General features: G+C 42.8%; 1 protein-coding gene across 7 annotated transcripts in view; it reads right to left on the bottom strand.

Moving 5' to 3' along the window:
* STXBP6 (syntaxin binding protein 6) overlaps positions 1 to 15,456 on the bottom strand; it is a 239,606-nt gene that overhangs the window by 66,838 nt on the left and 157,312 nt on the right. Inside the window, exon 1 of one of the 7 annotated variants that reach the window (XM_053670499.1) lies at positions 13,299 to 13,492. The exons of 5 other annotated variants lie outside the window; for them this stretch is intronic. In XM_053670499.1, the coding sequence (XP_053526474.1) occupies position 13,299 (1 nt within the window). In that variant the 5' untranslated portion in view covers positions 13,300 to 13,492. Of the gene's footprint in view, positions 1 to 11,404; positions 11,428 to 13,298; positions 13,493 to 15,456 lie in introns of those variants that run through there. One more of the 7 variants, XM_053670500.1, reaches the window with a different exon arrangement.

Below are 15,456 nucleotides of genomic sequence, written 5' to 3'. Positions count from 1 at the left end.
TTGGTCAAACATTATTTTGGATGCTTCTGTGAATATGTTTTTGGACCAGATTAACATTTAAATTGGGGGACTTTGAGTATGCAGATTGTATTCCATACGTGAGTGGATCTCATCCAATCAGCTGACAGTGGGGACAGAAGAACAGACTGACTTCCCCAGAATAGGAGGAAACTCGGGCAGCGATGACCTTCAGACAAGGGCTGCCACACTGGCTCTCTCCTGGGTCTGCAGTAGGCCAGTCCACACTGCAGATTTTGGACTTGACGGCCTCCGTAATCACATGAATAAATTCCAGAACTATATTCTTTTCTTTCTACATATATACACATTCTATTAGTTCTGTTTCTCTGGGGAATCCTGATTAAAGAAATAATTCCACTGACAATAGCATCAAAAAGAATAAAATACTTAGGAATACATTCAACTAAAGAAGTACAAGACTTGTATACTATAACCTGTAAGACATTGTTGAAAGAAATTAAAAAGGAGTTAAATAAGTGTAAACACATTTTGTGTTCAAGGATTGGAAGATTTAATATTGTTAAGAATGGCAATAATTCCCAAATTGATCCACAGATTCAGATAGAGACATACCCACAGATTCATATAGAAACATATTGTGGTCATGGGTTAGAAGACTCAGTATTATTAATGTCAGTTCTCCTCAGTATAATCTAGATTCAATCAAATTCTAGCAGGTTTTTGGGTAGAATATGACAAATTAATTATAAAAATTCATACAGAAGTACAAATGATCTAAAAGGGCAAAAATAATGGAAGGAAAACAGAACAAAGTTGAAAGATGTACACTATCTGATTAAGATACTTGTTATTTATAAGTCTAAATTAATTGGGACATTGTGGTATTGGCATCAAGACACAGAACAGAATAGAGTCCAGAAAAAGACCTGTGCATTTTTGGAAAACTGGTTTTCAATAAAAGTGCAAAAGAGAGCTTTTGTAGAAAGGATAGTTTTCTTTAACAAGTGATACCAGAACAACTGGATATCCAAATGCAAAAAAGGAACTTCAGCTTATACTTTGTACTATATACAAAAATTAAGTCAAGATGGATCAGAAACTTAAATGTAAGAGCCTAAAACTATAAGACTTTTAGGAGAAAACACAGAATTAAATCCTTGTGACCTTGGGCTAGGTACGGCTTCTTAGATATGGCACTAAAAGCACAATTTATGAAAGAATAAAATAAGTAGAATCAAAATGAAAACTTCTGCTCTTCAAGAGAATGAAAAGACAAGCCACAAACCAGGAGAAAATATTTGCAAACTATATTTGATAGAGAACAGAGTATATTTGTAAAAATTCTTGAACTAAAAAAAAACACCCCAGTTTTTAAAAAATAAGCAAAATATTTCAATAGACACTTCATTAAAGATGTAAATGGGAAAAAGTCACGTGAAAAGATACTCAACATCAGTAGTCACTGGGGAAATGGAAACTGAAACCACTAGGAATTGACACTGCACGCCCGTTAGGATGACTAAAATCCAGAAGATGGACTAAGTGTTAGCTTGTGCACAAAAATTCAGAACAGCTTTGTTTGTAACGGCCCCAAACTGGAGACAATCCCAAGTTTCATCTCAAAATAATTATGCTGAGTGAAAGTTTAGGAAATGCAAACTCACATATAGGACAAAACAAATCAGTGGTTGCCCGCAGCTATGGGCTGGGATGTGGGAGCGCTGGGGGCCAGGGCAGGATTACGAAGCTGAGTGAGAAAACCTTTGGGGATAATGGATAGGCTCATTATTTTGTTTGTGGTGATGATTGCATGGGTGTTTACATGTAAAAAATAACCGAATTGTATGGTTTGAATGTGTGAAGTTTCCTGCATGTCCATTATACCTCGATAAAGCTGTTAAAAAACCTCATAAAACTAATCCATGGCAGTTGTAGTCAAAACAGAGATTACCTTGGACGGAGCTGGAAGGGAGGCTCCTGGGGCACAGGCAAAGTTATATACTTGTAGTTGATACAAGTGATGCTGACATGGGTTTACACTCATGTAAAAACTCATTGAATTGTATATTTAAGACTTGTATGTCTTAAAATATGTGTCATACCTTAATAAAAAGTAAACCAATAATAATAATGATAATTATGGCAAGGTTTGAGAATGGCTACCCGATTGAAGTCCCCAACCCAGCTAGGTATATCTCTGCATTTGTCCCATCTAGGGCATGTATTCGAAGATTACTTTGAGTAATAAAAAGCACACCACCCACACCCGGAGAAACTGTGTGCTAACCTTGAAGTTGTCCGAGGCCATGTGTGCTGCTGTAACAAAGCACCACTGTCTGGGAGGCTTATAACCGACCCAAGTTTATTTCCCACAGTTCTGGAGGGGCTGGGAAGTCCAAGCCCAAGGCCCCTGCAGAAACTGTGTTTGGTGACATCCCACATCCTGGTTCACAGTTGTCTTCTCTGCTGTGTCCTCAAGGGGCAGAAGCAGAGAGGGAGCTCTCTGGGGTCTGTTTTTTTATTTAACGGCCCTAATCTTATTCATGACGGCTTCACATTCATGACCTAATCATCTCTCACAGGTCCCACCTCCTAATACCATCACATTGGGATTTAGGATTTCAGCATAGGAATTTGGGGGTAGGGGCACAAACATTTAGTCCATAACAGAAGGAAATTTACTCCATACAATTTTGGCACTTACTTTTATAAAAAATGTACCTGTGGCTCTTTAAATTATATCCTATTTGTAAAATTCTCCAGTTGGGTTTATGGTCCTCTTCCTGCCCATCTCTTCTGGAACCTTCCTCCAATCACCCCTCTTCTTCGAAACTTCCATTGCTCCCTCTGTTCAGACTTTTTCCACTCAACCTGTGAACATGCGTAACCTTTTCTTTTCCTATGAGCATCCTCAGTTGAAAAGCCCAGGCCTCAAGCCCTATCCATTCTTTCGAGGAATGTGGTGAAAGGCAAGAGCTCCGTGTGCTTAGCGCCTCCACTGCCTTACTGTCCACTCTCCGCCTAACCCACCACTTCACTGCCCCCTTATTGCCTCTCCAAAAACTGCCCTATGGAAGTTAAAATGCCTCCAAATTATAAAACCCAATGGCTTTTTCTTCTGTCCCCATCTTCTTTGTTTGATTGTACCCCTCCCTACAATCTAAACATACCCCAGGACCAGCCTCCAGGCATTCTTTGGGCACAGCAAGGTTTTTGGGTACAACAGTTAGAGCCAAAACTTGAAGGTAGAAAGAGCTTAACATGTTCCTGGAAAAGAAAGAAGCCCAAAGAAGCAAAACACCAAGAAAAGGAAAGAGTGAATGAGTTCCTGGATGCAGGCAAGTGCCAGATTATGAAGGCCCTGGTGTACATGGCTGCGAAAATGAAACAGCAGTGTAACTAGAGCTCATTTACATTTTAACAAAATTGGCCAACTGCACGTAGGGCAAACAGGCCATGGCAGGAGTGCGCATGAAAGCAGGGAAACTACAAAGGAACTTGAACCGCAGCAGTCCAGGAGACAGGTGATGGTGGCTTAGACCAGATGGCAACAGTGAGGAGAGAGAGAAAACGGGACCATCTGTCCCACTCTCCATAGCTGTTGATGCCCCTCCCCACCCCAAGGAAATCCTCAAAGTCAATCCTCGCCAAGTCCTAGTCATCTTCATACCCCAAAGCCTAGTATACTGTAGGCCCTGTTTACTGAACATCACACTTTGTGAAGGATGCGTCTGTGTGTAGGTCAGAACACCTGGTAGGGGGCTCTACTCCGCGTCCTAGCGCAGATATGTATCACAAGAAATCTCCGTTCCAGTCAGAAAAAATCAAGGGTTTGCTGTGCGTACTGATGGCTGTGGTTAGTTATAATATCTCACTCCTCCCCCCCAACTCTCTTTTTGGCCATGTCTGTTTTTCTTTCTGGGTCATTTAAGGCAATATGGGGGAAGAAAAAAACAAAAAGAATAACCAGACACACCTGACTCCCAATCCTGACATGTGGTGAAGAGCTGCTCCCCTTGCGGAGAGGGTCAGCACCTCTGTGACTTCTGCTGCCAATTCCAAGGTGGAACACATCGTTATGCACTTCATTAGTATTTATGTAACAGCCTAGGGATCATTTCCGAAATAAACGATGCCGCTTGTGTTAAATGATTCCTTCCTAAGAAAAATCCCTGGGGATCTTTCAACAGCACAGCCTTGACGAACATTCAGAACAAAAGGAGTAAACAACCAGCCCTCTGGTGCTGAATGAGTGGTGATATGCTCAGCTTTCTCCATCTAATTCCCCAGTTACAATTTTCACATAAATCAGACCATAATTGGAGGACAAACTGTCCTAAGGAGATGAGGCACAACCACTGATACATTAGCTCTTCTCAAAACTCAGCTGGTCATGAACTCTGCAGGCCGCCACTTGCTAGTCCCAGGTTGCCTGTCCTCTCTCAGCCTCCCAGTCTAGACCAGAGGCTGCTCTGCTCAGGCCGATCTGAATCAGACAGCAGTCGCCATACTGGGCCACTACTCCACGCCAAAGAGAGAAGCGGCTGCTCCCAGGAAACGCTGAATGTGGCCATTAACCTGTTTCCCGGGGTCTCAGGGATGGAGCTGAGTGCTTACCCCACCCTTGGGGGTACAGACTATGGAGTGCAATTCCTCAGTTTTACCGGATGCCCCCGTACCTCTTCCACTATGAAAGTAAAGCCATTTACTCATTATCTGAAAAAATAAACAAATAATTTGCAGGAGCAAGCACTATGGATATATGGTGTATGTGAGGCAGAGATTACATTTATTGAAGGAGCATGCATGCCAGGAAGAGGACCTACTAACTCTGAATTCTCAAATCCTTTGCATGAAATTAATTTGATACCAAAACTTCAGTCTATGTTGACTGAAATTTGGGGCAGATAACACCAATTTTGCACTACCAGGTAATCTATACTAGTTTTAAAACTAAACTGAGCACTTATAACCAGGGGCCAAATATATGAGTTTTTTAGAACACTAAAATACTAAAAAATGTAACTTCTATTGGCTCCTAAAAAACAACGCTTTTCATTCTTTTAATGTACAATCTAAGATTCTGTTCGGTTTCTTACACTGATTTGATATCACTAAAGTTCACTTACTGATTTTACATGTATGGCTTGTGCTTCTGTCTGTATAATCAATGTAATACAGAATTATAGAGTTGGAAGGTGTCTCAAGATGTTCATTTTCCTAACCATATCTCGCCTTTGGGCATGGTTACCCTCTCAGCTACTTTGTATAGATTTTTTTCCCCTAACTTCTTTACCTCCATAATAATAATTTACAACTCACCCTAATAGTTAAAAAGTTTCATGATGAAAAGTTTCAAAACTCTCTTTTTAGGTTGTAATTTAAAGCCATTTGCATTTCACATCCTTGAAATTCACCATTTCTTTGGTCACCAATTTTCTCCTCATTAAAACCGTTCTAGTTCCTCCGTCTTTTCTCAGACAGACCTTTTTTTTTCTTTCTTTCTTTCTGTCCATCACCACATCCTGTGGATGAACCTGCAAGGATCCTGCTCAGTTCTCCAGGTTCCCTGTCAGACACGGAGCCAGACTCAAGTAGAGCAGTTTAAAAAGGGCCAACACAACGCAACAAGTTCACACTGAGCGTTGGATTGATTTGGATTCCTAGTTGGTAGGTTAGTGATTTTAAAACCATGATGCTGCATGCTTCTTGTCAACTTATTATTTACTGTGAGTATTTATAGACCCAATGTTTTGCCACATTCTCAAAGAGATTAGACAAAAATTTTAAGTGACATTTTAAACTTATTTTTTCCACCTACAGGCCACATTGACCAATATTTTGCATCCTATTATGTCCTTTTCGCCATTATTTCTGCATGACAGGAATAAGCCCATTTTGAGTTCCTTGGGAGAGAGAGGCTATTTGCTGTCCTCACTAAAGAATTTAATACTGTACAGGCAAGCTTTCTGCCTCTATCCCTCTCCAGCCCCAACTTGCATTCAAAGAACAGTAAAGTGTCTAGCAGGGTTCCTTGCATACAGTAAGCATTGATACTGTATGTCTGTCGAATGAAGGCAATGAATACCAGGGGATGAGGTTGTTGAAAATGGGAGGGTGGCACTGGAAGTAAAGGTACCAAATGAAAGACTCTGCACAAAATTTATCTGTGTAGGTGTAATTGGTAGTTTGCATGGTTTGAACAATTGCCACAGAGGGGACAGTATGTGCTGTAGGTCTTGTTCTGTCAACCTGTTTATCAGGAATGTGCCAGGTGACAACATGAGTGGTCCAAAGTCCTCAGATCTCTCATAACACAGTAACCAGCTGGCTATTTACTAGCTGCAGAAGCAAATGATAAAAGACCTCATCTCCAGAATGTGGGCTTCCACTTTGCTGCTTCTTAGCTAAGGCTCGCTGTTGCTTGGTTCCTGAGGGGCTTATGATAAGATCGGGTTACGTTTTCCAAATGTTAGGATCACTAACTCAGAAACTCTCACAATATACCTTCTAGTCCAGTCAAATATCATTGCCTCGGGCAATGAACTCAAGATACTCAGCTCACTCTGCTCATCTGCGTGTCTGGGACAAGAGAGTTTCCAGGTGTTGCATCTACCTGAGGGTCTCGACTCATAACCAGGTGTCTGTTTTATGTTTTGTGACCAGATGCAAATTTGTACCAACTTTTCTCCATTTGAGTCCATAGGCCAAAATCTCCAGTGCCAACAGCGCCTACCCCTATCTAACCTTTGCTTAGCCTTCAGCATAACTTTGCACCAAGAGGTGCTGGCACTTTCGTGAAGATGGAAAACTCTCCAGAACTATCAATATTAAACAGACAAACAGAGAAAGCAAACTATGACAAAATTCTCACAAAGGTTCACTTCTCCAAAATAGATTTTAGTCAATCAACAAATCTTCAGACTCCTAGACTCTCCATTATGAACTGAAAGTCCCAGTGGGCCTCAGAAGATATTCATTTATGACTAAAACAAAAAATAAAATATAAAAAAGTATAAAAAATGAATGAGTTCTGGCAGGTTAAGAATTACAAGTAAAGTGACAGGCCACAGTTATCCAAGTGTTTTTCAAGTGAATCTTTTCTCGGCTGTTGTGATTTCATACCTGCAGTCACCGGTCATTCATGATGCTGGGCATGTGCATTTCGAACTGCCAAGGCACCTGTGACTCTGTAGCAAACATCACACAGCCATCACAAAACCATAAACACCAGCAAAACTAAGTAGATTCTGAGGACATGACTAACACACATAAAGGACACTTCAGGGTCTGTTGTAATTGACAAGAATAGAATCAGCGCTTCTTTCCTATGGGCTTCCTTTGCTAAGGACGTCATTGTCATTGAGAGTTCTGTGGGGTGAAGCCAGTGTCCTCCCCAGATGTATTGCAAAGGCTGCCCCCAAGATACCAGGTGATCATCTCCATGTCCTCACATTCAGAAAGAAGTCTGTGCAAATCGCTCTGGGTGCAAGTTCTTCCCACTGCTGTCAATCATCTCATCACATGCAGAAGATGCTATCTTGATGAATAAAACCATTTAGAAGCCTTGATAATTCAAGTGTAAATCACATAACTTATTTTTAGAAAAACAAATGTTTAATTATTTAAATAATCGAAGTCCTGGATCCTAAGTCCCCTCGGGTGCTGAATGCTCGGCTGGTTCCTGTCTATCCAGCCTCACCTTCTCCTCCACTGGGGCCTTGGCACCACCAAAAAGCCAGGTCCCTCCCAGAGCCCTGCACACATCACAGACCACCCTGCCTGCTCCATGTGACTTCTCAGCCTGGACACCCTTAGGGCCACCTCCTCCTACAAATCTAAATAGTGCCTGTTCTTCATGGGCCAAGCTCCTATTCCCCTTGTGCCACAGGACTTTGTAGGCAGTCCAGCCCACTCTCCCCCTGCTTCTCAAAACATCTATATGAACTGTAACGCTCATTTTAGAGCTTTGCCACGCTAAATCTAATCTAGGGACACAAAGGGAATACGCTGTTTGCAAGCAAATCATTTGCCCTAACCTGCCGATTTTTTAAAGTTTAACAAGTTAAACTTTTTTTTTTGCATATTGTATCACTCTATTCATATGCTCAGGAAGCATTTTCCCCCCATAGGTAGTGCAAAGGGAAGCTTCAGCTAAGTTTGTGAGGGATCATCAGGCACTCTCAGTCCAGAACACTTGAGTCTCCCTCGAATGAAAATATATTCCCTGATAAGATTGCCGTAGGATCTTGTTGTTGTTTATTAATTAGTTTTTTGGCACTCCAGGCAAAAGAAGATACAGTTCTTGCTTCTCAAGGGTTTTCAGGTTACATTTAGATAAAAAAAATCAAGTGAAAATGGCAATTACCTTTCAGTGCCAAAGTGGGGGTTCAACAGGCCAGAAGAGCTAGAAAAGCTTTCACAGGAGGAGAATTCTCAAGGGAGACTCAAGGAAAGAGAAAAAACAGAGTCCCCCAGAGAGAAGGAGTGAAACACACTTAGAGTCACTCTCTCAAGTGCAAAACAAATGGCAAAAAAGCCACACTTTCAGAGGGAGGAGAATAAAGGTGGGAACAGCCACAGTGTGACTGATTCGGATTTCTGATGAGACAGACAATTGAGAACAGGGACTGCTGTGCCAGGACTGGAGCCATTGTGGTGTCCCTGCAGAAGGAAGTACAGGAGAGGTCACTGCTTCCACGTTTGGTTTTTCTCCTTTGTGCTGAACCACAACCATTAAGTTTCTCCCTTCTTCTGAGGGCTTCTCTGGAAAGAGATTCATTCTGCAGATGCATGTCCACCTCATCCTTCCTTGACTGATGGGAACACTGGGCGTGTGGGGGAAGAACTCATAAGGACAGTGTCCAAATACACAGACACAGGGATATCTGCCTGAACTCCTGTGTGCACTCCGTTCCCAAGACAGTGTGTCCAACAATCCATAGGACACTGCACCGACCACAAAGAGCCGGGACACCTAACATTGCTGATGTGCAGGTGCTGAAGACCTCCACTGTCAATTCTGCTGCCCTATACACAAGGAAACATTTGTAGGATTGTGAACTAAATTTAGCAATTACTGAGCACTCCAAATGGTACTTCAAATCTTAAGTAATGGCAATTCTTAAGAGAGGGAGAGAACACGCTTTATCCATGGGAAAATGCTCCCTCTCTCCTCCTTTTGTGGGTGCAGGAAGATTTGCTGCCCATGGTCTGAACTGAGGGGCAGGCTCCAGGCTGTATATCAGAGTCAGAATTGACCAGAGGGAAAGTCACTCTGTCCGACGCCCTGATGTCGGATTTGTGTTATAACAGAATTCATTATTCTACTGGCCTCCATTTCTGGTTCTCCACAGAGAGTTGTTCGGGCATCTTCAAAAGGTGACTGTCAGATGCTCTTTGCCCTGGTCCCACCCACAGGCACACGCCACACTATGCCACGGTCTTCACCCCATCTGCATCATCCTGGCCACCATGTTCGAAAGGTTTTGGAGAAACATGGCTGAAACCAAAATCAGCTCCTAGTGTAAAAAGCTCTGTTTACCAAAATATAAGCCAAGCAGAAAGCTAGTGTGCTTCATGCACTGTCATGGGTAGGAGGTTATCTTAATTGAAAGAACAAAGTAAATGAAACAGCTATTTTTTTCCATATACGAGTAAAGAGTTGTTGCCTGGGACAACACAGGAAAAGGAAATTTATGTAAGAATATATAACAAGGTTCCTTGAAAAAAACCCCACAGCTCAACCCGTCACCTCCTGCGAGGGAGAAATGCTGCCTCCTAACAGCTTGTCAGAAGGAAAGGGTCATTAGAATGGTTCTCCAGTGGACGGCCCAGGTTTCTGGCGTCAAATCACCTTGTAGTTCCTCACCTGTGCCATCATGGACCAAAACAGCCCTACAGACCCAGGATGTGACCTAGAAACTGATGTCGTCTGTGAAGGAAGCTGTGTCCATACAGAGAGAGAGACAGAGATGGGGATGGGGTGGGCAGTAGAAAGCTCTGGTTCCGATGACCACACTGCTTGTCTCCGGGCATTTTAGACACATGTCTTTTGCTGTTTAGGTCTTAATTTCATCATCCCCAGGATGAGGCTAGACCGGCAGGATGCTATGAGCCCCTTCTAATTTTAACATTCTATGGCTCTGTGGGTCACAGAAATACATGCTGCATGTTATGGTGCCTCCAGCTAATACAGTGAGAAACACAGAAAGCCATTGCGTAGATAAAAAAGTAAAGTGGATCTTTTCAGATAAAAACAGAAAATGGCCCTGGCTGGTGTGGCTCGGTGGACTGAGCGCCAGCTTGTGAATCTAAAGATCACTGGTTCGATTCCCAGTCAGGTACAGGCCTGGGTTGCGGGCCAGGTCCCCAGTTGGGGGCATGTGAGAGGCAACCACACACAGATGTTTCTTTCAGGTATTCCTCTCCCTCTTTCTCATTCCCTCCCCTGTCTCTAAAAGGAAATAAATAGAATCTTAAAAAACAAACGAAACCTCCTGGAAAATGTAAAACAGGTTTTCACTTAAAAATGTTCAGCACACAAAGGACAGCTTCAATTTCTTCTACCCAGTCATTTTTCTAGACTCATCTGAGATTGTTAATCAAAGAGACTGCCAGACTGCTGTTTCCCTCTGCAGGGCTGATGAACTGCGGGGGTGAGGGGTGGTCAGGAGGGGAGGTCTCCTGGCAGGAAGAAAGTTTCATGGCATGAGAAAACTATTCTGTTGGGAGTGGCAAAATGTAATGTTTATCACTTTCCTAAATTCTCCCGGAGGGAATTCTAACTGAATATGAGATGTTTCTTCTTCGCTCAAGAAGAATTTCAACCCCTAACGCTTGGATCATAAAGCAGTCTGGCTATTCCATTTTTCTGGAAAAATCCGAAGGTAAAAATAACATTTGGTCAACAAAAACCTACTGAATGCTCACTGAAGAAAAAGTGATGACCAAGGGTGGAGGGAAGAGAGATGAGATGGGAGGTGAAAATAAGGACCAAATGATTCAAATGCGGCCCCACTCCTCAGCAAGTCTGCCTCTTGGAAGGGAAAGCACAAGTCATTAAGTGCTAAAATACAAGGCAGGATGTGATAAATCCCATGATGTATATTTCTTACCACCAGCAAGCATATAATCAGGCATTTGAAGGAGAGAAAAAACACATCCTAAGTGAAGTGGGCAAGTGAGGGTTGGTTCCGGGTAGATTCAGGACAGCTCCTTTATGAAAGAAATGTCCTCTGAGCTGCAGCCTGAGGATGCATAGGGCTCAGAAGGATCAAGAGAAGCAAAGCAGATCTGATTTACCCCTCCAACCACCCCTGTGCCTCCCTAGCTAAAAAGACGGGCCTACTGACTGGGAAGGGCCACTTTGTAAGAACAGAAATAAGACCACCCAGAGAGCAGCTAATTTCTTTTAGATTACCTTGACCTGGGATGAATTTTAAGACAACCCGTTTCCTGGCCAAGAATCCTGGATACTCCTCTATGCTCAAACTCCATGTTTAGGAAGTAATCTTGTTAAATACATATTTATATTAAAAAACAGAGCTCCAAGCTTCCTGGTCTTGTTTCCTGGCCTCAGCACAAAGGCACTATTCTTTTCTTGAAAAGGAAATTATTCCAGTGCCCCTGCCCAGGCTCCAGTGACTCCAGCTTGCCCTCGATTTTCTTCCTCTTCTTGAAAGGACACCCACAGTTGTAACCCAACACTGGTTCGGGACAGTTCACAGGGTTTGATGCAGAAGCAGCAACAAGGTGCTGTGCTCCTGCTGCAACTGTGGGGACAAGGTTCCTGAGCGAGAACACTGAAAATCTCACTTCCTTCTCGATCTGTCACCCATTAACAATTCAGCTGCAGGGCTGGGTTCATCTCACTTAAAATGTGAGTCAAGAGCCTGAAATTGGTAATTGGGCATTTAATTGGGTATGCGCAAAGGCACTTACTGGATTTTAACAGCTTCAACAGGTAATGTTTAAAAACATTAAAAATGAGAGCAATGATGAATCAGATGCAAATGGAAAGGGAATGAATTTTGGCAGTATAATTTAACACACAGCTCAGTAGTGTGTTTGAGCTGAAAATGTTGAGCTCGATTGGTTTCCTTAAATTTTCTTCTATGCTAGGGGTTATCAAAATATTTTAACTTTTTAAGCTTGGCTTCCCCTCTCATAAAACTCCAGCTTAAAAGTGTCCAAGTCAATTTGGCCTAATATGCAATAGGTATCACTTAAGCCTATGGGAAATGCCAAGTCTGAGCTCTACAAACAGGACGCAGTTAAGCGGCTGAGAGCACGTTAGAGCCCGGCCACACCCCAGGGCATCCTGGGACAGTCAGCAAACTGGCTGACAGCAAGCTGTCAATCCAATGAAGAGCTTTTTATAATAATCTTTAACCAGACACCTCAAAGCCATTTATAACGACTGCCAGTGCCTGTTGACTCCTCCCTCTTTTCTAAACTTTATTTTACTTGTTTTGATGTAGGTAATAACATTCACACTGATTCAAAAGTGATATATTGAAATATCTCCCTCCCTCCCATGTCCATCTGCTCCGCCCCTTCCCTCCTTGTCCGACTCAGCTTCACTAACTGCTGTCCTGTTGGGAGGCTTGAGTAGATTTATGTGAGCTTCACAAGGCAGTAAAGAAGCCATTATGTCTACGTCGATTTCTACTGAGATGAACTGTGATCAAAAAGAATGACTATAAAAGTACAAAGTACCTAAAGTTCTCATTATGCTGCTTGACCGGCTCAATCACAGGCTTTTATGTTTAAAATGGTAAACATGAGAAAGGACATTGAGAGTGTATAAAAGAATAAAAGTATGTGAACTCTAAAACAGAAAACAAACAAGAAAAAACTAATAGGCAGGTAAATTTTTAACACAAGTGCCAGGCCACTGAAGTAGGTTAGAAAACAGACTCCTTTTAACAAAAACAAAGATACTTCTATCTATTCAAGTCATTGTCCCTCTGAAATAATTAGTTAAGCAACAATTGTGGAGAGACATATGTGTGATTGGCTTTGTTACGGCCATTTGTATCTTGTCTATAGCCTTTTACATAATGTGAATAAGAGTCTTCCTTCTTGAACGAATAAATATACCCTAAAGCTTTCCCTGCAATCCATTTTGATATGGGAATAAATATGTAGTATCAAGATATTACTGATCAAAAAACCCCAAACAAACCCCCAAAATCCCCAAACCAAACAAACAGCCCCAAACTGCCCCTTCCTGTTCCGGGCTGGCTCCTGGTTGAGGGTCAGCGCTTCTCATCCCTCTCACTCCACGACCTCAGCTGGTCACTTTTACTTACTTGCTTCCACAATAACTGACTCTTGGCGTTTGATGGCAATTCTATTACAGTCCTAAACCATTTATTTTAAAAAGAGATGAGGACAAAAGGAGAGGAACTACACAAACAGCTTGACAGAGTCCACTTTCTTCCTCCGTTTTTCATGTTTCTTGCCTCTCCACATAGCATTTCTCCCCCTGAACTCCGGGGACTGTTTTCACAAAACAGCAACAGGATCCCGGCTGGCAGGAGCTGCCCCTGTGAACCATAAAAAGCCCAGCGGAGATAATGATTCCCAAACAATCGCAGGGCAGCTCCTGGGAGGCTGTGGAGGATGGCAAACCCCCTCTGGGGGGGGGTCTGGCTGCCCTGCTCCCGGCCGGCTAATAGGGGGTAGGCAACATTTGTATGATTTGTTTCCGGTTCCCTTTTATTGTCTTGGTGGGCCCTCTGTCACATCACCCGGTACATGGTGACTGTTCCTACCACTAGGCTTGACAGCCCTGAACTCTGAGAAGGGTTGGGCTACATTTGTCTCCTCTCCTCATTATGGTCCAAGATATCTTGTGCTAAAGGGTATTCAGAGAATAGTCTAAAATAAACCAACTAACTATTCACTACATTGTTTAGAATATTCCCTAGTGAAACTAGTAGAAAGCCTCCTATGCTGGGCTCCCACTATGAATTTGCTTATGACATAGGGGGAAAAAAAAACTTAAGCAAACAATACACTATCTTGGAACACAATCAAACAAAAGTTTTGAAAATTTCTCAGAGAATGTAAAATATATTACTAACCCCTCGGGGGTACAATTATGCTTGGTTCACACCCACACAGTTATTCTGCCACAGGTAGGACTCACACTTTCCCATCAAAGCCTTTGTGTTCAATGTGCACAGAGAAGGAGAACCTTTGAAGGGCATAGCTGGGGACGTGCAAGAAGTAACAGCACCGTGTCCCTAGTGGTGGGACCTGGAGTTGAAGTGTATGATTCATTGTTCCCCCGCCATCTGGTTCTGGGAATTTGGGCTCCGGATGTGAAAATGAGAGGTAAAGGCAGACACATGAGCAAAAAATCTGGAAACAGGCCAGTTCCTATTAGTGAAGCAGTTATTAAAAATGATCAAATACATAAAAGTGGGTCATGTATGGTCAGGATGACAATGTGTCATGAACCAACAATGATAATGAATCTAATTCTGTACACTCGGTCCCAAGAAGAAAAGAAGGGGGAGCAGGGCCAGCAGGCAGGCAGCGAAAAAGACTTAGCAGAGTCGAACGTGGGCAGTTCCAATTTCTGAAAGGTGGGATGAGTCACATTTCAGCCAATGAAAGGGTGTTTTCTCATTGCTTTGAGAATCCACACACCGAGGATATTGTTTGGATGCTATGGTTCTGAGACCCTTGTTTTCACACTCTTTCCCCTTCCCTACCAAATACCTATTTGCTACCTCACACACCTAATTTGGCATGTGAGTTACCAGCAGAGAGCTGTCCAGAGATTTGTTTTTCTGCTGCATTTTTCTGAAAATCTGACCAGAACAGAACCAAAGAGTGGGAACTCCAGAGGGAAGGCTCAGGTTGATTATTCACTCAACAGTAAAACTCAGAGGAAGCACTCACTACACCTTCCTTGGAACTCTATGACTGCCTGAACTCCTCATTTTCTGAAGGCCGTGGTGGGTGGCCAGAGCTCCAGCCACAGACGCAGTGGACACTGGAACAGTTCTCAAGTCATGGCAGGAAAGCAAATCCCCATAGAGCAGACTTCAGAAAAAAACAGGTCAACATTTGAGCCTCCAATCAAAACATCACAAAAAGGCATCTAAAGCTTGTAGCAGGAAAATGCTTGAGAAACAAATGGTAAGAATGACAAGTCTAAGTAAAACAACGGAGATGACATTCACAAATTTAGCACATCTGAACAGAGAAACACAACTCACTACCGCTGTCTATTTATAGCCACTCATGACATGGAGGCGCTGGGCTGTGCTGGAACTTCCTCAGCTCCTGGAAGGCAGGGGGCAAACTAGGAAATCAGCTGAGGGCTGTTCCCAGCACTAACATGGATACATTTCCAAAAGCTGATAACCTGGGCTGGCGCTTTCAGGCAGTGTAACTGCAGTGTTAGGAGTGGGCACAGTTTTGGGCTGCACCCTGGAATGCAGCCACCAAACC

Source organism: Artibeus jamaicensis, unplaced genomic scaffold, assembly GCF_021234435.1.
Source record: "Artibeus jamaicensis isolate MK-2021 breed Jamaican fruit bat unplaced genomic scaffold, CSHL_Jam_final contig_588, whole genome shotgun sequence".
Classification (NCBI taxonomy): domain Eukaryota; kingdom Metazoa; phylum Chordata; class Mammalia; order Chiroptera; family Phyllostomidae; genus Artibeus; species Artibeus jamaicensis.
Note: the sequence above shows the minus strand (reverse complement) of the source record. Positions and strands in the feature narration are given on the sequence as shown.